The sequence below is a fragment of the Talpa occidentalis genome, unplaced genomic scaffold (genome assembly GCF_014898055.3).
Source record: "Talpa occidentalis isolate TD23 unplaced genomic scaffold, MPIMG_talOcc4v2.1 talOcc4.11, whole genome shotgun sequence".
In the NCBI taxonomy this organism is placed as follows: Eukaryota; Metazoa; Chordata; class Mammalia; order Eulipotyphla; family Talpidae; genus Talpa; species Talpa occidentalis.
The window spans coordinates 68,440,701-68,464,792 of record NW_023601104.1 but is presented as its reverse complement, the minus strand read 5'-3'; the positions used below and the strand labels follow the sequence as shown (position 1 = coordinate 68,464,792).

At 40.3% G+C, this 24,092-nt stretch overlaps 1 protein-coding gene across 6 annotated transcripts in view; it reads left to right on the top strand.

Moving 5' to 3' along the window:
* The window catches only part of RTN1 (reticulon 1), a 325,955-nt gene that overhangs the window by 119,312 nt on the left and 182,551 nt on the right, over window positions 1–24,092 (top strand). Inside the window, exon 1 of one of the 6 annotated variants that reach the window (XM_037503449.2) lies at window positions 10,832–11,048. The exons of the other annotated variants lie outside the window; for them this stretch is intronic. Coding sequence (XP_037359346.1) covers window positions 10,832–11,048 — 217 coding nt within the window. Of the gene's footprint in view, window positions 1–10,831; window positions 11,049–24,092 lie in introns of those variants that run through there. 6 annotated transcript variants of the gene reach the window in all.

Sequence of the window (24,092 nt, the reverse complement as noted above, 5' to 3'; positions counted from 1 at the left end):
ATATTGATGTGACTGTTAATATAGCCCCAATAGATTAGCCTGTTCCTTGAATTCTCCTCCTGCCCTAACTGTTCTGGAGATTTCCTCATTCCTTCTGTTTTAGCCCTTCTTGCATTAGTGCCTTGTTGTAAATATCCAACCACATTTCCTCCAGCTACCTGCTAGTATTAAATGCTCCCAATTCTGCCAGTCTTTCTGGGTTCCTGGCCACAAACAATTAAGTCCTACCTAACTGCACCTTGCCGATGTGTAGCTGCACTCTGCTGTACCTACTTGGTCTAGTCTACCCTGACCTTGGCATCAGGAGAGATTTAAGCACCAATGAATGGAACTTTGACTTAGTCTTTAGACAACTGAATGCTGTTATTGTTTCCAATGGTCTGTTTTGTCCTTATTGGAAACATGACCCTCTTCCAAATGCTTTCAGGCTTTATGCTGCTTTAGTTCTCCTGTATCATATAACTCTGGATTGTTCGGGGGATATGTGGCATGGGGAGTGGTAAATTTGCACAATGGATTTGTGAAAGTGCCACGTCAGGGATGAATTAGGAAGGATGCTATTACAGCTACAGTTTACAAATTTCAACGGTTATAAGAATAATGAGTTGCTTATTTAAATTGCATATTCCTGAGCTTATTTCCAGTGAATCCGACTCAGTAGGTCTGGAGTAGGACCCATGAATAAGCATGTTAAGCTAGAGTGTCAAGCGATTCTGATGTAGTTGGTCTCCAGACCATACTTGGAGAAATATTCTACCATGCTGTGCTCAGAACATATGTTTGGGGGAGGAAAGACCCTGATAGTCTGGGTGTACTAGAATAGATGTAGGATGGATCATCTCTATGGTTTTCAAATGTCTTTTGGACCTTTAATTATGCTTGGCTTGTTTTCCTTAAGCAGTTTTGTAAGCTTGAAAATTTAGATAGAGAAATATACCCGGAACTACACACACACACACACACACACCCCTGCGTGTGCTTCTCCCCACCTGCCCCCCAACATATTCTGCATCTGTTCCATAATATTTCACAAACCCCAAAAGTTAATTAGGGACTGTTGGAGTTCAGCGGTCAGCCCCCCCGTTATGCATATTATGGAGTATCCTGAGGGGAGAAAATTCCAGAGAATTGAACTTTATATTTGAATTGATTCAGCTCACCAAAGAGCCAGTATTGATAGCAACAATTCAGTATCATATGAGAGAATGCCCAGTTTTGAAATAATCATTTACAATTTAATAGCTCCCCAATATAACATATACTCAAAATGGTATTCCTCAGTCGTGGTATCATCACAGACTGTTTGGAAGGATGTCTAAGTACCTGAATCTGTATTCTGGGAGAGAGGAATACACCCTATTAGAACCAAGGCTCCTAGGACCAGGATGGTAGTTACAATGGTTCTACAGGTATACTGTAGTCTTGATACTTCCAGAATATGTCAGGAATGATTTGTTTGGATGCTGGCTTCTGGAAAGAGTCTAAGAAGTCTTTCTAGGAGATCAAAATGCCAGCTCTGAGATGGACCACAAATTCTGAGACTTATGGGAAGAAAGTGAGATCTATGCATCACTCTAAGGGTTATATAGTCTACCTGTGGAGCTGAATGGTTATCATGAATACTGGTTCTTAAGGTTGGCCCTCAGTGCTTTCACATCCAGTGTGGGTAATGAAGGCTACTGAAGAGTTTGCCTCCTGGGGGCGTAATTCACATAGAATGTGATGGGCATGGAGTGTCATCGATTCCCAATAGGAGCAGAGTAGGAGATTGTATTCATTATTACTAGTGATTTTCATTTCTAGTCCTCCTGGAAAGGTGGTTTATGAGGAACTCCAAACTTGACACTTGTGCTGAAGTATACTGGTTGAAGATTTTTGCAAAAGATAGAGCCATACGAAGAGTTTGGACAGTCTTATGTTTTTAAAATTTTACTTGGAAGGTTGAAGGGGTTATAGAAGAAACAAGAGAAAAAGGTGATGTATTTCACTCTTCCAACTTTTAAGGAATATTGTGGCCTTGCTGGATATGTGTTGGGGGTTAATGGGCAGAGTACACAGGGACTGATAGAACCGAAGAGATTAGCTTCAGTGTCTTTATGTGAAGTCTCTATCCCATGGATCCCAAAACTAAAAAAAAAAAAAAAGAATGCCAAGCAGTGGAAAGCAGGTTACTTTGGTTTATCTGTGAAGAGGGTAGGTACTTGCAAGGTGGAAAGAGGCTGAGTGAAACTAGAGAAAGCCAAGTCACCAAAAGAGAAGAACATACGAGAGGAGAAACCAGGACAAGCTGGGATTGGAAGCTGAAGTCTAAGCCACTCTCTATCCAGAAGGAAAATATGAGTCAAACTCAGGACGCAAGATGTAATAGGAGGGCCTCCCCGGTGGCGCAGTGGTTGAGCGCTGGGTTGCGAAGCTGCCCTCGGCCTCTGCGTCGCCGGTTCGATCCCCGGCTGCTCCCCGGACACTGGAGGAGGGTCCCACATGGCGTGCAGACCTCTCCTGCCGCCCACTGCTCCCCTCAGCAGTGTACTTCGGTCCTTCTGCCTGCTCTGCTCCCCGCCCTGGCTGTGGTGAATTCTCTCACATACATATTCTGTCACATACATATCCTACAACTCTCAAAACCTAACTCAAATACTCCTGTGCCCATCAGATTTTTCATGAAGTCTCCAATGGCTGTAATCTTTTTATCTTCTGATTTGCCATAGTACTTTATCTGTGATGTTTTCCTAGTGCTCATAACCTTCTACTTTGGATTTTTTGCATGCACATTTTCTTATATTCATGATTTAGTTATTAGCATCTTGAAAAACTGGTTCATCTTTGTATTTCTAAAATAACTGGTAAAAACACTTGGACAAATTGATACAGTTCACCAACTATTCCATGTACTTCTATTTCCCAGTATCATCTAACATTAGACTTGGGGCATAGACTAGTTCTGGCTAATATTGTGTAGGAAATGATGTGTATACTTCTAATTTGAGGTGTGTTAGAACTGATGCAAATTCTCTACTCTTTTCTCTTATCCTTCTGTGACAATTTACAAGATGATGTGTTCCAGATGGTATAATTGTAAGTTGGTTGACTTTCTATAAGCCAGGGTTCCTGATTGATCATGTGGATTGGTGCATCTCCTGCACTACATTAGGTGTGAGTCTAAGTAAGAAATTCTGGTGTGTTAAGCCACTGGGTTAACATGTTACTGCAGCCTGTCATATCCTAACCTAACCAAGGGAAGTTTTCATGAATGAGCAAATGAAAATGAAGATCTTATCTATTGAATAAATTGCTGGAACTGCTCAAGGAACTTAATCTGCAGGAAATTCCTGCTTCATATCTTCTGTACAAAAATGATCAATATCATCAGATTGCAAGTATATCATTTGATTATGCTGCTTCTACAAATGTTTTTAAAAACTTGTTGCCTTGAAAAATTCATTTGGTCATCTTCTATATATGTAAGTTTTATGGTTTTGTTTTTCAGATTTGAAGTTAGGCCAATTTTAGCTACATTACCCATTTAAAGAGATACATAGCGTTTTTTAATTATGCAGTCAAATGCACAATCCTTATCATCTTCTGGCTTACTATCAGCCTGTAGTGTTCCTTTCTTAAACTGATCCTTAATGGTAATGGTATAATTCACAAGCAAAACTTGTAGTATTTAAAGGATGCTGGATGATTACTTTAGGGACTTTAATATAACTTTCTTTCTTTCTTAGGAAAGATGGAAAGGTTTAAAGAAGAAAGTAAACATTTTCATAGTCCTATAGATAACTTCTGTGACAGTATTACAATCTGCAAGGATTGTTGAGCATGTTCATACTTTGCTGAAATGTATTCAGCCCTGGATAAGTTAAACATCTTCCTCTGGCTCTCAGGCCTGTGACTGCTATCCTGCAGACTGTCTTCCCTGATATTGTGGAGTGCTTTGGCTCTAGCCTTTTTCCAATATAAAAATACAAGGTCAGTTTAGCAAAGATGTCTTATATCCACTTAAAATTACCAATGCTGTGAATGCTGACTTACTTTTTTTGGGGGGATGCTGCCATTTATAATGATACTGACTGTCCAAACTTATAAAGTCAAAATGTTACATTTCTAACCCAATGACAACCTAGAATTAAGAGCAATATTTGGCAAGAAAATCTTTCTAAAGGCTCCAAAGCTAAGCTCCACAGGAAATCATGATTCTATTGAAGAATAACACTATTCCAGAGAACCACCTAGATGTTTCTGCAGAACAATTGTTCTCTACCTAAAGTTGACCCATTACTTTTGAAATAGAAGTCTAGTCCTTTAAAAGATGTTCTAGTATGCCATGCCCATTTCAAAGAGATGAAGTTTAGTGTTCTGTTTGATTATTTCTTCAAGTGAAATGAAACAGACCCAGTTTTTCCCTCTCTTTAGTAAAACCATGTGCCAGGTATCCAGGACTATCTTCATGCTAAGGACTTTTGTTTCAAACCTTCTACTATCATCAGGATCTTCACTTATGTTGTTTTCTTAATCATGATAAGCTTACCTTGATTTATAACTGTCTTACATCTATATCAAAATAGGGAACACAGTGGGCTAAATGACCAGTGACTCAGGACTGCTTATAAGTGAATAAAGCCCCAGAGTTTGTGTGTTCCTCTCTGCTCTGTGACGTCAGATTCAAACTTGCATTATATTGTATATGAAATTGTAAATACAGCCTGACTGAGTCTTTTTATACCAGTATTCCCCTCAAGACTCCTTAGCACTCACTATACATTTCTGCCAATTACTACTTTAGGTACCCATTTATAGTGCAGTACTGCCTACTTCTGCCAAGCAATTCTATTCCCTGAATTTAGTGGAAAGGAAGAATTTTGGACAGAGAGCTCCATGAAAAGGAGAAAGCAAATTTCTTTTTGGATCAGCTTAAACCCCAAGAAGCTCCAGGGACCTGGGGTTTCTAAATATATGTCAGGCCCAAAGATGAGGTTATGTCACTTCAGAGATACAGACTTTCTCTTAGGAGATGATATGACACTTTTCCTCAAGAGAGATAGGGGGTATATGAATAAGGCCAGACCCCTATAAGTAGGAACTACTATCATAAAATACAAGTCAACCACTAATCTAGGGTTTCAGTGATAGCATTGTAAAGATAAAACTGGATTTTCCCTAATGTGCTCACTGAGCTGTCCAAGGTTCTGACTGCTTCACTGGCCATAAGTATCTTTCCTTGAGCTTGATGGTGGTTTTGCTTTAAATTTTGAATGCCTAGGATGTAATCTGTTACTGCTAATCCTGACTACCTCTGTAGTTTACCTTGAGATCTGTTGAGTCAGGCTCTTGTTAATGGCAAACTGCCCACGTACTGAAAAATTGATTATACTGTGTCAGGACTTTTAAGTTTGACAGCATAAGACATAGAGGTAGAAGTCTTAGATGTTAGTAAAGAGCCTCATTTATCCATGTGACTTTAAAGAACTCTGATGTTTTTTCAGAATCTTGGTTTTCTCATGATCCCTGAGCAATAAAACATGAAAAATATCTGCAACATAAATGACAAAAATACAATACAGAAAGCATCTAAAAATATTTGAGAAAAAATATGCCTGGGTGGAGAAGTAAACACAGTATACAAAAGGCAATTAACAAAATAAGAAAGACAAAGTGCTCACATGATAGACAAACACTAGTTTGAAATGGACCAAGGACCTAGATATAACTCCAAAAATTACAAAACTCTTAGAAGAAAACATAGATATAAATCTTTTGACCTTGGAGTAGGCAATGGTTTCTTAGATATGACACCAAAACCATAACAATAGATAAAATAGATGAATTCAAATTCATAAAAATAAAGCATTTTGTGCTGCAAAGGACCACTAAGAAGTAAAAACACAATCCAAAGTGTAAACATTTTACAAATCCATGTATTTAATAAAAAAACTTGTATCTACCATATATAAAGAACTTCCACAACTCAATACCAAGAAAATAAAATTTTAAAGTGGGCATAGGATCTGTAAATCCCCGAAGAAGATTTACAAATGACCAATAAGATTATTAAAAGATGTTCCGCATCATTAGCTGTCAAGGAAATGCAAATTAAAATTACAATGTGATACTACTTGACATCCACTAGGCTGGCTGTACTAATATTTTTAAGAGATAGATAATGACAAGTGTTAGTAAGTATGAGGAGAAATGGAAGCTCTTGTGCACTGCAGAGGGACTTTAAGTAGTGCAGCTAATATGGAAAACAGTCTGACAGTCCCTCAGAGTCTGCATATGACCAGCAATTCTAATCCTAGGTATATACCCAAGATAACTAAAAATGCCCACAAGAATATTCTATTTACAAACAAATAGCAGCATTATTTATAATTATAAATAAAATTAGCATTTATTTATAATTGATCAAAAATGTTCCTGAATGTTCACCAATTGAGGAATGGACAAATTGTGAGAAAGCCCTACAGTGGAGTATTTATTATTCATCCATAAAAATGGATGGAGTACGGATATCTGCCCTAGCAAAGATAAACTTTGAAAACATTATGCTAAGGGAAGGAAACCAGTTACAAAAGGCTCCAAATTATATGGTTCCATTTACATGAAATGTCCAAAATTGGCAAATATATGGAATCAGAAAGCAGATTACTGGCTGCCTGGAATTGGATTTGGTGTTGTAAGAGTAGAGAATGGCTGCTAATGGGTATGAGGTTTCTTTTTTGAGCGATGATAGTATTTTAAGATTGATTTTGGTGATGCTTGCACTCCCTGAGAATATACTTAAAGCCATTAAGGTATATACTTTAAATTGAATTGTATATTATTTGTATTTCAGTAAAGCTGTTATTTTAAAAAGAAATACAAATTACCATGAAGCTCATGGGAAATTAACTCTTTGGTCAACAAATACAGAAAAATTAAAATAGCTGTGAGATATCTTGTCCCACATGAAATTTTGGAAATCAAGTGTGTATGTGTGTTAAAAAGAGAGATCTGTATATAAACTGCAAAGAACTATTCAAAAGAAATTTAACTACATTTGGAATCATCTATGTTTTAGTCCCTTAGATGGCAGATTAAGTAACAGCAGCAACTCCCCAGGGACAGAAGTAGACTATTGAGTTCCAAAAGTGTAGTGTGACATTCGTGAGTACCGTTCTGCTCTCCTGGTGAACACACAGCTGTAATGTGCACCAGCTTGCAGTCTTTATAACTTAGTTTCAATGCAAACATTGTTTCACTGCAATAGGAAATGGAGAACTCTTTTCTATATCAAATTCAAGAACTTCCACACATGCTCATTTTGAGTCAAACACTTGTCCTACTAGGTAAATGGAAATGATTCCACAGTTATATGCGTGTCTAAAAAGAGTCATAAGCAGGGCCTTGTCTTCGGTGCTGATAAGCCTATATATAAACCAGAGAAGACATGTTTTACCTCCCTCCCCTTCACTTGCTTATCCTTCTAAACATTCTTTGCTACTGAATCTAAATATGGATCAAGATTCTGTCTCAACAGAGACCGCCAAGCGTTCGTCCCTGATCAATGAAGTGTGTTTTATCCAACTACTTAAAAGAAATGTAAAGTTTTCCTTTCACAACATAGGCACTACAGGCAGAAATAGACCAATAATTGTGTAATATAGGGGATGACTCCTCATCTAATTTGCTTAAATGCTTGATGCAGTTATTATTGACCCTAGTCTTTGCAAACAAATATCCAGGCAGAGTTTTTACCATAATAAGCTATTATCTGGTAACAATTTGACCTGTGCCATTATATCTTAACAATATGCCTATTTGGTGCTCCCCCCAAGCCTTATGCAGGTTAAATATCCAGGTTATATTGAGGAGATTAAGGCACAGAGCTATGAGAGAAATTTAATATCGAGGCTGGAAAGGATTTCATCTTGGTTAAAGTTTGTTACATGGTGCTGTTCTTTAAGTCCCCCCTCCCCTTCTTCCCATGATATAAGGTTTGGTCTAAGTTAAGAAACTAGTGTTAAATAAATACTCCTCACCAGATTTGATCCCTTCTTTTGAAGCAATGAACAAAAATTCTTTTCCAAAAAACAATAGCTGAAGACAAAACCTGACAGTTCTTTTGTCTTGGTTCTTCTAGCTAAAATCCTTTAAAAATGCCAACACTATTTTCTTTGTCTCAAAAGCTTTTTAGAGCAATTTAGAACTTAGAGCAACTATGCAAGCCCTGGAATTCCATCATTGACGTTATGCTCTTAAATTTTCAATTCTTCAAGCTTTGTCAGTTCACATGGATGCAAATGTGAAATAAAAAAGACTGGTAAACATTCATAATTTCAAACCATAAGATAAACCAAAACATTTCTTTCCCTAAACAGATAATTATTTATACACATCTTGAGGTGGAACCTAAGTAAAGATAGTTGTGAAAATTGCTAAAAACAAACAGTGCATAACTCTTCAGAAGAGCAAAATAGAATCATTAATAAAAAATGGAATTGGAAATGGCCAATTTCAATCAAAATTAAAAATTTCAATTTCATCTATCAAGCAAAAGTTAGAAATAGTTTGTTGGCTATTTCCAAAAGACATATTCTCAATTACAGTATTGATCAGTATTTGATGAAAAATAGAAAATAATTAGAATCTTATCCTAAAATTCCTTATCTATTTTAGGTATAAGGAGGTGGAAATGCTTTCACAGTTTAGTTTATTACAGTTATTTTCAATGATGATTTTCATTAGTGTTTCTCAGAGAAACAAAGTAACATGCTATATTAATGCATATGTACACTAATTATCTTACCATAACAATTCTCAAATAGTCAGTATTCATCAGTAAACACTATACAGTAAACACTATACGTTATATCATTAGAGTTTTTGGTATCCTTGGTCTGTTATTAATATTGAAAATGTAAGAAATTACCATTTGGTATTTCTAATGCTTCAGGGAATGCTAAGCAAAAGATTTGAGAAAAGCTCACAAGTACTGTCTGATTACAACACAAGATTAAGGTTTTGGGGAAAGTCAGCAGTAGAATATTGTTTCATCTAAAAGATTCATTAAACAGGTTCTTTTTTCCAATGGAAAGATTTTGAAAACCATGATTCATAATAACCTAAGGTTTTGGGTTTTGTTTTTTTTTTTTTGGTTATTGAAGGGGGGTAGCTTTTTCTTCTATAACTTTATTAGGGTATAATTGACATACATTAAATTGCACAGATATACAGTAAACAAATTGATGAGTTTTGACATCTATACATCTGTGAAGCTATCACCATAACCAAACAAATGAGCATGTCCATCATACTTTGTGACTATATCAATAATGTAAAATTCTGGTGAACATTAGATCCCCGGTGGCATCTGGCAATAGTAGGCCAAATTTACTGTCTATTGAGTGAACACATTCACCGAATTTATTATCGCTGAACAGAAAAGAGAATTTGCCATTGCCAGAATTTAGACTTTAGTTGTAGCATTTTTGAGGAATTTCTGAGTGGTGCTGAAGTTGGTCTTTAAATATGTTACTGACAGGTATGAAAGCCTCAGTGTAGCTTTGCTGACTTAGTTCCACAACACCTCACAGCAGCTGCACCCCATGCACGACCTTTTCTAGAGATGATTGCAGGATAAGCCTGTCTCTTTCAACTTGTGTGTTGAAAAAATCTTATTTTTTTTAAACTATGTAACTATATAGACAATTTAGGAACCAACGAAGTACAAGTCTTGTTTGAAAAGATGGGTCTGAAAATGGGAATCATTATTAAAAATCATGTCCCTGCCCCCCTCTGAGTTTGGGTCTATCTGTCAAACATCTTCTACCTTATCAGAGAGAACTGTAAAGGAAAAAGAAAAAAAAAAGCAGCAACAGCAAACTTCCTGGAATGTCCAACTATTCGAATAAAACAGACCTGCACAGTTTACAAATTGTCTAACTTTGGCTCAGGCAGGGTTTCTGGAAGGAAACATAGCTGCTTTTGTCCTGCCTAGTGAGTTCCGATGTCCTCTCAGTGCTGGGGGGGATGTCTGGTGAGTTTGTTTGTTTGTTTGTTTCCCCCCCCCCCCCCCGGCTCTCCTAGTTCTTTCCTGTACTTCAGTCCTAAGAATGGCTGCCTATTTTCAGACTTGTTCTAGAAACAATCTAAGGACACAGCCTTTAACCCTGGGACTGCAGATTACTATGGCCGTTCCTCACTCCCCCCATCCCAGCCACCGACACACATCTCCACCCCTGCGCGGGCGCACGCCCCTCCACAGGGGATAGTGGGCCCCCTCCGAACTGTGGCCTGGAGGTCTCCAGCGACCTTTCCGTGCCTCGGAGGTCAGGACACCAGTCTGGGCTTAACTTTATGAGTGGGCAGGGCGGCTAGCCCAGTCGGTCACGCTTCAGCTGAGGCTGCCTCTACCTGCTCACCCTCCGCGAGTCCTCCCCAGTGAGGGGAAGAGGCAGCTGGGCTGGGAGCCAGCCCTCCTTGGGGGCCGGCCCTTAGCAGGCCTGGGGCTGCCGCGGGCGGAGGAAGCCTCGGACGAGCAGGCCATTTCCACCTGCGTAACAGCAGGCTCGGGAGCCCGGGGCCGCGGCGCGGCGGCTGGAGCGGGAGGAGGAGGAGCGCGGGCGGCGGCCGCGCGGGGCCGGGAGGAAGAGGAGGGGGAGGAGGAGGAGCTGGGCGCGGAGAGCGGCGGGCGGCGGCGCGGCCGGAGTTGCAGCAGCGGCGGCGCGGACACCGCAGCCTCCGCAGCCTCCCCGAGCCCCGAGTCCCGGCGGGGGCCGCCGCAGACGCGCCCGCCCGGCCGCCGCACCTCGGCGCAGCCCCGCCGCCGCCGCCGCGCCCGGGACCGCCAGCCATGGCCGCGCCGCCGGGTCCCCAGGACGAGCTGCTGCCGCGGGCCGGCGCCGGGTCCCAGCGGCTCCGGGACCGGGGGCAGAGGGAGGACGAGGCGGCGCCGCCGGAGGGGGACCCGGGTCGCGGGCCGGGCGCCGGAGCCGGGGAAGCGGCGCCGCGGGAACTGGGCGCGGGCCCCGCCCGGCCGCCGCCCGTTGCCATGGAAACTGCATCCACAGGTAAGGCGGGCGGGCGGGCGCCGCTGCCCGCAAATGGCGTCGGGGCCCGGGTCTCCCGGGCCGGGCTCCTTCCCCGCGGCTCGCCGCTGCGCCGTCCCCGCGGGCTCTGCCCTGCGCCCCAGCCCTCCCCCGGCCCTGCCTCCTGCGCCGCGGGGGCCGTGGCAGTCAGCGCGCCGGTAGAAACCAGGAATTGTGTTTTCTCAAAGGCTCGGAAGAAGCTAAAACACCATGGATCCTTTTATCTCATGATCCCTATTTCGACTTTAAAAAATTGTCCTCAGAGACAAACCGCAGCTTTCTGGCACCCGACGCGGCCGAAGTACAAGTTTCTTCCTTCTGCCAAGGGTTTGGGGGCTGTAGGACCCGCTGGGCCAGTGGAGAGGATTTTGGGGGGCGTGTTTGCGCTCAGTGTGCGCGCCGGCGGCTGAGGACGCTGACAACAAAGCGACGGGCAGGCCCGCTACGTCTACACCCGGCTGTGTCCGGGACACAGAAGTGGCTTCAACTCTCCCTTATCCCCTCCCGAGCTTCGCGGGTCGCCACACCCGACACCCCCTCCGCTCCCCGTCTGAACCCTCAGGTCCCCTTCTCCCCCTGCAGAAAACGAAAATCCCTACGTGTATCTCATTCAGGAGGGACAGCACTGCCGGGAGGTTGGGAGTTGTGGCAGCCCCCGCCCAGAACCTTTCCTTCCCAGCTGCGGGGAAACCCCCATCTTGCAGGGAGTATCGAAACTTGCAGTCCTTGAGAGCGGCGGGTCTGGCCGCGGTGTCCGAGGGCTTGAGCGGCGGTGAGGGGATCAGGCAGTTTACCAGCAGCGCAATTGGGTTTTTGGAAATTGCCCTGGTTCGGCCCCATCCTTTGGCTGACTTCCCCCAGAGCAGGAACACGCGGGTGCGGAACCAGGGCCAGAGCCTCCCCCGTCATTCCAGCCAGAGGATGCTGGAAGCGGGCTTTGGGGGCGACCTGGACGCATTGTGTTTCCATGGAGTGGAGTAAAGGGTGCTGTGTTGTGTTATTCCTCCAGAAAGCTTTATTGCGGAATGGGAGTTGTGTGATTTTGGGAATGTAGTTCTCAAAGGTTTGGGTTGGCTGTTGCTCCTGAAGGAGGGGAGAGGGTTGCACCTGGCTTGGGTATGCTTGTCAGCTGATTTAGGGAACCCTTTTAAGTCACCCTCCCTCTCAGGAGCCATGTGGTGTGCCTTAGGTAGTCTTTGCTCTAGTGCGAAAGAGTTGAGGAAAGGAGGTTTGTGAAATGTTGAAGAAAATGTGTGAACATTCTGAATGAAAGAAAAATTGGGGACCATATACAAACAAAAACAGAAAAAGAAAGAAGGGAAAGGAAAGAGAGAGGGAGGAAAGAAGGAAGACTCAAAAACAAAACCCCTTTTGTCATATATTAATTACTATATGGAGGGAGGGGAGAAGATTTAGTCCTAAGAATGGCTGCCTAGCCTCTTTTTCAACTTCTTGCCTAAATGAAGAAAAACCAGAACTTTCTAATGGCAAAAAAAAAAAAGATGGCAAAAATAAGCTATCTTTTTGTTGGTTTACCATTGCCATTCTTTGTTGCGGATAACTCATAGTCCAGAACTTTTATCTACCATCATCAAAGTAAATAAGTTCATTATAAACATTGCCCACCTCCCATTACTATCATTGAAGTGAGGTGACCTAAGGAAAACTAAGATACCTATGTTCAGTAGTACACTAGCCACTAAAATGTATTACTTTAAGGCCTCCCTGCTGGCGCAAGGGATTAAGCACAGCACTATGAAGCTGTCTGCAGCCACTGCAGACATCCCTGGCCAGCCTGGGAGCTACCCACATGGCGCCGGAGACCTCTCCTTTCTCACGCGCTGCTCCCCTTAGCAGTGTGTTTTGGTCAGTCTGCCTGTTCTGCTCCCCACTCTGTCTCTGGTGAGTTCTCTCACCCCTGGTGTCTCTGGCCTGTGCCCCAGCTCTTGCATGCATAAATAAATATTTTTTAAAAAATGACTTACTTTATATAAAATATTTAGAACAATTACTATCACTAAGTATGCATGTGCATTTTTAACATTATTGAAGTATTTTCCTTTATTGAGTGCATTAGGAATTTCCTTTGTCATGAGCAGCAAACACATTAGTCAAACATGATGCTAAATTTGGATGGGGGGAGAATGAAGAGAGGAAAGAAGTACGTATTCCACATATTCATATACAAGTTTTTTACTTTATTATTGTTACTTGAAGAAATTTCTTGTATAATTGTTGATTATTTGATATTTAAATCAGTATGCCTCCTATTCAGTAGGCTGGATTGGCTGCTATAAGAATTTCAGATGTCAGAAGTGATCTAAATAAATAACTAGATCTCAGATCCAAATAAATCTGGGCCAGAGTCCTTATCCATTATTTTGGCAGTTTCATTGCTATAAAGAAAGTCAGTAAGTGCATCTTCAGCTTTATTAGAGACAAAATCTTGACAAAAAGGCTGCTAAGCATAGTGCTTTACTTTTAAAAAAAAAGAATAGTGCTCTTTGGGACTCAAACTAAAAACTTTTGAGCATTATGCACTGTAAACAGATTTTATTTATTTTTAAGTTGGAAATATAAAATGTGAGACAGATATTGATGTTCTAAAAACTTTTTCCTCCTGAAAAACAGTACCAATGATGCCATCTGGACAGAATTCTGTTATTTATTTTTATACATTGATAGCAATTAAATATCCTAAAGAATCATTTTCAAAAATATTTTTTAGTACTGTCCTGGAGTGAATATATGCTTAAAATTATGAAAGCCAAACTATGACACTCCACCAGTACTGTGTTTTCATTGTTTCTGTCCCTTTTGTGGAATGAAAATGTACTTTAAAAAAATCACACTTGTAGTGTGAACATCTTTCATGGCTAAAATTGATAATGGGTATGTGAAATGATGTCTGCTGTCAAAGGAACATTTACTTTGGCACGGGTACGCTACAACACGTTAGAGTTGTTCCTCAGGAAGCAGTGCCATCAGCTAAATATACAAAAGATGTTAAGAGAAACTGTTTTATTTTTTTCATTAGTTGTTTTATTCCTGAAAATGATTCAGAAGGAGCATACAATAAAACGAGGGTAGAAGACTGACTCTTTCTTTGAAGAATTTAAAATAGAACATTTGAACAGATTGCAATAAGTTAACTCATTGACTGCTTTGGGCATTAACATGTATGGAAGGCAAAATAATGAACAGAGTGCAGAATAGTCTGGGGAAATCAGTATGATTTGCTTCATTAAATTGAGTTACAGCTAATTGGACTTAAATCTAAAGATTATTGCAAAAAAAAGAGAAAATTTTGCAATTTACTTAGACCACAGTACTCATAAATTTACATTTTTCAAATGCCACATGTGGTACTCTATCAGAAAGATGATTGTGATTTCAATAACTTTCAGAGTATTTATCCTGTGTTTATCCTGTTTGATATAATAAATTGTGCCATGTATATTACCAGTCATCTTCTATACTCCAGGAGGAGCCTGGATTGACTTCTTCATTTGTGCACATGTTTGATAAATGTATACTTTTTTTTTTCATTTTGGAGTCATTCCTAGTAAACCCCTTCAGAAGATATGAATTTTAGTTTCCTGTTTTCTTTCATCTTTTAAGAAAGCTATTGTTCTATTGAAATGTGAAGAATGCTATGCTTGCTTTTATAATATTTTGAGAACATATAAAAAGAAGAATAGAATTACTAATGCAATTTATTTTTCTGGATAGAATCTCTAGGTACAATTAATATTTCTGGCAGCACGTATGGTATATGTCTTTTCATACAGGGAATTTAAAGTAGGTTAAATTAAAATTTAGAAACACAAGTAAATGTTACCAAGACTTTTGGCATAACTGTCTTTTCATGAACTCACTGTTCCACTCTGCTCATGCCCTCAAATCCATCATAGGCCTTCCTGCCCTCATCTCTCTTTCAGGCTGTTCATATCCTTTTGACGTTTGGAAGGGGTGTTGCAGATTATCTTGCTCATTATAATGTCTATCCTGGCTAGCATGGATTACACAAGGTTTTTGTTGTCTGTCAAGTGAGAAACAGTTGCGGTTCCGTGTGGTCAGTGTTACTGAAGGCCTCCTCTGTGTGCGCATCTGTGCTAAACACACGGTGTGGCTTCTTAGCACATGTGCTCCTTTAGGTTTCACATTAGCATTTAATTTAGTTAAACAGTTCCTTTTGCATCATTTCTCATCTTCTTCATTCCCTGGTCATTGCTCAAAGCTTGTCTAGAGGGTATTGTAACACTCTAGCCAAATGGGCACAAGGGCACAACTTAGTTTACAGAGGTGAACACAGGATAAGTGAATATGTACAACTTGCTCAGACCACATAGCTGGGGGAAATTTATTTATCTGTCTATCTATCTATCTATCTACCTACCTACCTATCTAATTCTGTTTTCTTCTTAGATGTAACTGTGACTGAATATTACCTAAAGATTATTGTATTATTTAACTGTGCATTAATTTTTAAGAATTATTTATTTTTTAATTAAGTACCATTGTTTTACATCCTTGTTAATTTTCTGACAGTTTAAGATTTCTTTTCTCAGGTGTGGTCTCCTTAGCTCTCCCGCCACCAAACCATCCATAGTGCATTAATTTTTAAATTATTTCAGTGGTGATTAAGGGAGATTTGAAAAAGGTACTGTAAAATATATACAGCCAGGAAAAGAGAAGAGATATTTCAAGACATTAATATGACTAGAAAGTAATGCTGTCCACACAAGTCACTGTAGAGAAAGAACATGGTCACGAGATGAAAGACAAAACAACTGGCTTTGTTTGTTTAAATAATATTTGAGATCAGAAAGAACAATGAGAAAAGCATGCACTGGGAAGATGCTGTAGTGAGAGATTATGAAAGTGTAAGAATAGGAGCTTCTCAATTCATATTTAACATGTATTATTTAAAATGGAAAGTGATTCATACAATGGAAAATCTTGCATATAGAAAGAGATTAGATTCTGGAAGTTTAGGATTAAAAGATCAAAAAAAATCCAGTATCCTTGCTTTAATAAGATTGACTCCTCCGTGCAAACTACATCTCATGGTGTTGAATGACTCTACTGAGCCGAGCACTTTTTACGTAATTGCTAGTATCTTTTGAGAATAAGACTAATGTTACAAAAGTTGAAAGAGGAAGTAATTTTCCAAAGGGGAAAAATGGCAGTTTCTTAAAACTTACCAACCCTTATATTTGATGCTGATTGTTCATAGTTGAATAATGCATTATTATTCTGTATCTATAGACCCTTAAGAAAGAATAGATATGTGGATCACCAGAAATTCCTGTTGTTTATTAAAAATAGTACCCATAAAACATTTTCCTTTTTTTTTCAGATTCTAAATCATCATCATATGTCAGTACTTACTATGCCCAGAAACTCTGCAAAGTGCCCAACTTCTGTAAAGACACAGAAAGCATGTACTGTGATTTGACAAATGGTCCTTCAAAGGATCATAGATATTCAACAGAATAGCACTATTGAAAATTCTTTATCTTAATGTTTAGCCAAAAGCAAACTCCTTTGTGTATAGTCAGGAATACATGCATGTGATACTACCAATTTTCAAGTTACAAAGGATATACATAGAAAAGGAAGTCTTCACATTTTATCTACTAACTACTGTTAGTTGCCTCTCCAGAGGCACTTCTTGTTATTGGTTTCAGCAAGATCGCGTCATTTAGTTCATTCATGATTATGCTATTGTTTATTGAACTCCTTATATATGCCAGGCATTGTTGTAAGCATTGAGGATACAATAGAGAGAAGGACAGATAGAAAGTCTCTCTCTTATAAAGTATATATCGTGTGTGTGTGTGTGTGTGTGTGTGTGTGTGTGTGTACATCTGTTGGGTGGGTAGGAGAGGAGGAGAGACAAGGAACAAAAAAATTGTCAAAATATGAGAAGTCCTGTTTGATAAGGTGGCATTAAATCAGGGACTTACAGAAGTGACAGAGTGAGGCAGATGTCCAGGAAACGATCATTTTAGGCACCTGGAACAGCCTGTGCAAACACCATGGTTGAGAGTGCTCCCTGGGTTGGCAGGGAGGCCAGTGAAGTGGAATGAGAAATGGGAGAGTGCTGCGGGATGTGGTCAGAGTGCAGGGATGATACAGAACTTTGGATATTACTCTGAGTGTGAAGGGTGCCACTGGAATGGCAAGAGAAATGTATGTGAAAATTTGTGGAATGGGCGATTCTGTCATATGCTATTGGTAGGTGGGTTAAGATAATGTCTGGGAATCCACCATTGGATTTGACAATGAGGAAGTTGTGAATTTGATGAGACTTTTATTGTGAAGTGTTGGGAATGAACCTTGCTTGGAAATAGTTTTAGAAAAAATGGGAGAAGCAAAAAAAACGAAAGAGTGCACCTAAGGGCATAACTTTCTCAAGGAGTTGTGCTATAAAAGAAACTGAAAAAAGGGGAGGTAACTCTGGGGCATTGGGATCAAGAGAGGAAAATTTTTAACTTTTTACTTTGGGAGATTTTAAAACGTATTTGCAGTATGCTTTAAATGTTGTAGAAGAGAGAAGGCATTTCCTGTAACTTGTCCTTGATCGATAAGGATTGATGCTTGATAGTCCAAAGAACAGTTCATGAATACAACTGGAGGAAAGACAGAGACGGGGTGCAGGCTCAGGGGTGGGACTAAGAACAAGTGGAAATTCTCTTCCAACTGCTGCTATTTTATCATTTAAATGGAAAGCAAGATCAACAGCAGAATGAAGGCAAGAGTGAAGCTGGAAGTTTGAGAGGACACAGAAGGTGTGAAATTGTTGCATGGTGAATGGCAGATCGAAAGGACTAGGGGGAAATTGTGGGAATTCGGAGCAGCCATAGGGCTCACTTAGTGTTGGTGGCCATGAGTCAAGTGAGACTGGTTATGGTTATAACATGTTATCTCGCTCTCCTTTTTTTCCCCAGAGATGTTCAGCTGCCTGAGTGTTGGTTTGGAGTAGGTAGATGGTTGGATTGGCTTTTGTTTTTCTGGTGAGAATGACAAGAAGAGAGGGGCAGTGGTGTTGAGATGTGTCAAGGCAGTGAGAATACTGATAGGTCATGGAATCTGGTGAGGAGGAAAGAAGGACAAGAGTGGGGTTAAGTGTAGTAAAAAGGTGTTTAGGTGGTTGTTCATGCTAGTGGAATTGAAGAACAGCCAGAGCAGGCGAGCCAGTCAGGGAGTGAAAGGATAAGAAGGTGATATTTTGAGATTGGATGTATGAGACAGAGATTAAGGAAGGTTTCCAGATTGAGGGGAAAAGGAGATTGATATGAAGTGAAATATTGGAAGAGTGGAGTCAAGAAGAATGGCAAAGCCAGAAATGAAAGAATCACACATGTGGTTACTGAAATCATACAGAACCATGACAGAGATTAGATCAGGATTGAGCAGTCTGGACTTCAAAGGTAAGGGTTTTTAGAGGGGAGGGAAGAACAGTGGCCTGCAAAATTATAAATGTAAAGTCCTGACTATTATAGGCACTGAAAATTCCATTTTATTTATTAATTTATTTTTTAAAGATTTATTTATTCATTTACACAGGAACTGGGGTACAGGCCAGATGCGTGGGAGGGTGAAAGGATTCACCAGAGACAGAGCGGGGAACAGAACAGGCAGACTGACTGAAATACATTGCTGAGGAGAGCAGCGGGCGAGACAGGAGAGGTCTGCTGCGCCATGTGGGACCCTCGCCAGCCGGCCGGCATCGAACCAATGCTGCAGAGGCTGCGAACAGTTTCACAGCACAGCGCTCAACTGCCTGCGCCACCAGGGGAGGCCCTGAAAATTCCATTTAATATGTTCAGAATCTAGGAGCTGCAACTTAAAATAGTTCATTGTGGGGGATGGGAATTCTGAGGGTTGTAATTAAAGATGAGCTAGTGGTATGGTGAATCACTAAAATATCTTATATAATTTTTGGTAGTATTAATAGAAAGTCTTGGGTACACATTATATGAGGTAATAGTTTCCCGAGATCCTGTTGTAGACATGCAAAATTTAGAATCTTGTACTAGACAATGGATAGATACCATGTTTTGAGATGAGCTGCAGTATGGTAAGCTACAGTATGGTGAGAGAATGGTGTTTAGGTGGTTGAGGCATCTAGAAAAAAATGCTGTCTGAGAAATATCTAATTAAGACTTTTTAGCCAGAAGATGGGAAAAGTTAAAGGAGATCTCAAAGTTAAACTTAAATTCTAGAAGAGTTCTTATGACGCAAAGAAAGATCTCATGGGGTAAAACTGGGACTGGTTGGTAAATCAGAGAAGTAGATTTCTACTAAATAAAGCAGAAAGTTCAACAGCTCACAAAAGAGGTTGATTGTCCCCTAGTTATTATTTAAGCAAAAGCCAGGTTGCTGTTTATTGGGGGAAACTTAGAAAGGAAGGTGTTAGTTATACCAAGATATTTATACTTTCCTAAAACAAAACAGCACCTCTAACTCTACACTGTGGTTGTTAACATGAGCATGTTTTTCAAAAGTGAACAGCATACAAATGAAACCAGAAAAGTATTTATCACAAAGCTATAGTTAATTTCAAACTGATTGTCTAATCTAAACTGTTCACCAAGTCATGGCCTTCTTTAAATTCTTCTCTAGCTCTCCATTGTCATAAAAAGCTCCGTAATATAACATTCTGCCTCCTTAAGTATTAGACAATTTTATCCAATTTTGGGTTATTAGCCTATATGTAAAATATGATATTTTTGGGTATCTCATTTATTCTTTTTTCTGAATCATCTTTTTCATTTTTTACTACTACATCTGTTTCCATAAATATTCAACATATCCTGAAGTGTTTTGGAATTCCTTAAATAATTCTGTAATGCTACAAGCATCATGTGATTCTTTCTTTAGTCAACTGTCTAACTATCTGTATTTTTATGCCAGATTATTCATTATCAAACCATGTTTGCTGGGTGGCCTAATGAACTACATTCTTAGCTGGAACAGTTCTGCATTCTAACTTTTGTGCCCAACCCCCAAGTGGATTTTCTCTATCTATTGCAGGGGATTATTACAAAACCAGTTATAGAACAAATTCTTGTTTCTTGAATATGGAAAATTTATTGCATTTCACATCCTTCAAAATGGAGTTTTGTTTTATATATAGTAAATCTTCATTTTCCAAAACAACTCTTGGACAACAGAAACTAGTGAGTATTCAAGTTACTGCTGATCTCATTGACAGGCATAAGAATTTAAACCAATGTCATGTCCAGCTTTGGCATGGCATTTTCACCTGATTCTGAAAAGTCAGGCCTTTTCAAAAATATGGTCAGTAGAATATATGCTTCAAGGTCACATCAAGTGATCCACAGAACTCATCCCTGCCAAATGCATGTTAAACCTTAAGAAGGACAGATTTATTTAATAAGTAGATTATATACATTTATTTAGTTTATGGTTGACATTTTTCCTGGAAATGTGGGGAATAGAGTAGCACAAGCCATGTCCTCTAACCCCATTTCCTGCAAGCTTACGCTGTCGATGGGAGAAGTGACTAACTCACATAAAACAAGGGTAAACAACTCAGGGTGACAAGACAGCCCAATGCTTGGATGGGTGGTACAAGCTGTAAGTGCTGCACAAATTTCATGATTCCGTGGGGTCCAGAGCGTCTGACCTCTTGAAAGGGGTGGAGTGTGACCTGTGCCGAAAGGACAGATAAATTAGGGATAAACAGAAAGGACTAGAAAGGCATTTAGGTAAGGGGAAAAAGTGAGTGATTCTGTGGGAATGAGACCTTTGAAGATTTGTCTTAGGGGAAGATTATTCAAACAGTGGCATAGAAGATGAACCCAGTGGTGATCATCCTGAAACCTCTAAGTTTTCCTGAAAGAAAACATCAGTTTCAGAGCCTTGATAATCACAGGAACAAAGAGGACAGTCCATGGAAAGACAAGCCCGTCACACTAACGTTCACTGGGACTCTTGCCAATAGGATCTGGGCATGAGGGGAGAAGTGAATCAACTGTAAGGTTGGTGCTGTTGACTGGGGAAGGGGGGGGGGGGGGGGGGGGGGGGGGGGAGGGGGAGGGGGGCGGGGGGAGCTGCTAAAGAAGTGAGAATGACAAAATCATTTTTAGTCACTTGGAGATTGATATGTTGAAGAGACATTTACATGGAAATCTCCACCTGGCAATGCAGATTAAGGAATGGAGTTTGGCGATGAAAACAGGATTGTTGATATGGCTTGAGAAAATTAAAAGAAAAGCCTAGAATAAACATTTTTTTTGAAAGAGATTATGTAGTGTGGGAAGGATAAAAGGGCCAAAAGCCAGAGTTCTTTGCTTCTTATGGGCTGAGAGCGTTAGGCACGTTACAGAATGTCTCTGAGGGGCATGTGTATGTGATACTAGGTGTTGTCGAAGGCCTGGCAATCAAATGGTCGCCGCTCTCATTGTTTTGTGTCCTGGAAGTCAAGATGGCTTAGTATAGAGGAGCATTGAGCGAGAAAGCAGATTTATTTAGCTTTGGCTTTGGCACTAAGTATGTCAACATGGGCAAATCTGCTTTATGTCTCAGTTTCTTCATCTATAACATGATCATGATGCTGTTTTGCTGGCTATTGTACAGGGCTGTTAAGATGACAAAAAGACAATATGAGAAAGTACATGCAAATTTTGAATTACTGTATATCTCTAAGGTACTATTAATAGAAAATCTTGTCAGTACTGTCAGATTTAAAAGTGTGAGGTCTAGGAGAACAAAGATCAAGAAAAAGTCATGCTTCCTCAGCTCTAGTGTTTTAATGGAAAATGTTTGCTGTGTTTCTCTGGACCTCAGCCAAATAATTATAGAGCAAGGAAGAATGGGGGTAGAGGAAAAGGCAGTTTTGATGATTGACATTGGAAGACACCTTGACTATGAGGAATTTAGTATGTAGTGGTGACCATCTCCTCATATCCTAAAGAGTGACCTATGACTGGAACAGGCCTGAGGTGTACTCATGGGGGCCAGCTGGGGTGAAGGAGGATAGCAAGTGGAGTCTATTCTGATTCTCTTCAGTGGAAGGGCAACAAAACATAGGAAGCTTCCCCAAGCTTACATGGGAGTCTGTCTGGAAGAGTCTGCTTCTCTCACAAGAGAGGGTATCACAGTGGAAGCAGCTCCCACACCTCCCACCCCCAAAATTAAATCAACTGGCCCTGTGGGTTTTTGGGTATCTTCAAGTAGTCTTATTGCTCTGTTGGTTAAAAGTCTTCCAAAAATAGACTTCTGGAAGGATGGTATAGACATCCTTCTCTTTTCCTCTCTTGCTAAGTACGCGAAAGGTATATGAAAAGGTACTGAAAGATAGAGAGATGAGGGCAGACTTAGTAGGGATCTTGGGAGCTGAAAAACATGATGGTGAGTTCTCTGGGTTTTCTTTTTTCCTTTATATTTCAGACTGGATAATGGAAATTGGGAAATGCCAATGGCACAGACACAAAGCACCTACAAGAAAGACTATTCTCTCCCAAAGGACCTGGAAATCTATAGCCTAGCAACATAGGAAGTTTTTAGACCATAACTGCATTACTCAAGCCAAACACAATAGAATAAACTGCTGCTTCCACCCCCATTACACCAGCAAAAACTGAGTGGGGAGCCTAGACTTCCATCTTTGGGACTCTGTCAGAGGCATCCTCAATAACTCCCCACACCCCAATCCAGTGTCAGTGGACACCTCCTGGGAAATCTGGGCTTTGACTTCACCCAGCAGTAGTAAGGCTTTGGAACGTAATACACCTGCCAGCATGGTATCACAGGAAGCCTAGTGGTGAGTCAGGAGTTCTAATATTGATCAATGGTAATGAGACTAAGAACCTGACTTCTTCCTCCACCTGGCATTACTAAGACAGTGCCCTTCTTCCTTGTTACTGTGGCATTTAAATAAGACCCATGGTCTCTTTACATAATATCTCGAATGTCCAGGTTTCAGTTGAAAATCACTTGTCATGCCCAGAACCAAGAAGATCAGAATTTGAATGACAAAGGATAGTCAAACCAAGATAATACAAATATTAGAATTACCTGGCAAGGATAATTAAGTAGTCATCATAAAAATGCTTTAGCAAGCAATTATGAACGCACTTGAAATAAATAATAATAAAATAGAAAGCTCCAGCAAAGAAAAAGAACAATTGAACAAAGAAATACAAGATATAATGAAGAATCAAATGGTATTTTAAAATTGACAAATACAAAACAAGATTAATTAGGGGGGAAAACCTCAATGGATAAGCATAACATTGAATAGGAAGGATAGAGGAAAGAATAAGTGAACTTGAAGATAAACAAAAGAGATGACCAATCTGAACAACGGAGAGAAAAACAGACTGAAATTAGAAACCCTCCCATTCTGATGCACAGGGATATTTACCAGGAATTTGTTTCCTTTCTCAATGTTCAAATGTTCACTGACTCTTCATCCTAATAGAGTAATGTGAAGGCAGACTGAGTATGTTGCTTCCTGCTGCTAAATACATAAAATCTAAGCCGTGTTGGTTCAGTTATGGGTTTCGGGAGAATAACTGAATAGTACTGCTTTATGTCTTTGAGATAATTTTCACATTTATAGTATTCACTGATTTCTGACTCTCTAGTACTGAAATAGCTAAATATATGCACATATAAGCTAACTTATTATTTTTTTAAAAGATAGATTTATTTATTTACTTACTTACTTACTTACTTACTTATTTATTTATTTATATACAAGCACTGGGTACAGTCAGAAGTGCGGGAGGGTGAGAGAATTCATCAGAGCCAGAGCGGGGAGCAGAGCAGGCAGAAGGACCGAAGTACACTGCTGAGGGGAGCAGTGGGCGACAGGAGAGGTCTGCGCGCCATGCGGGACCCTCCTCCAGTGGCCGGGGAGCAGCCGGGGAGCAGCCGGGGATTGAACCGGTGCCACAGCTTTGCAACCCAGCGCTCAATTGCTGCGCCACCGGGGAGGCCCTATAAGCTAACTTAGTTTTTAATAAGCACTTGTATGTTCTGAGC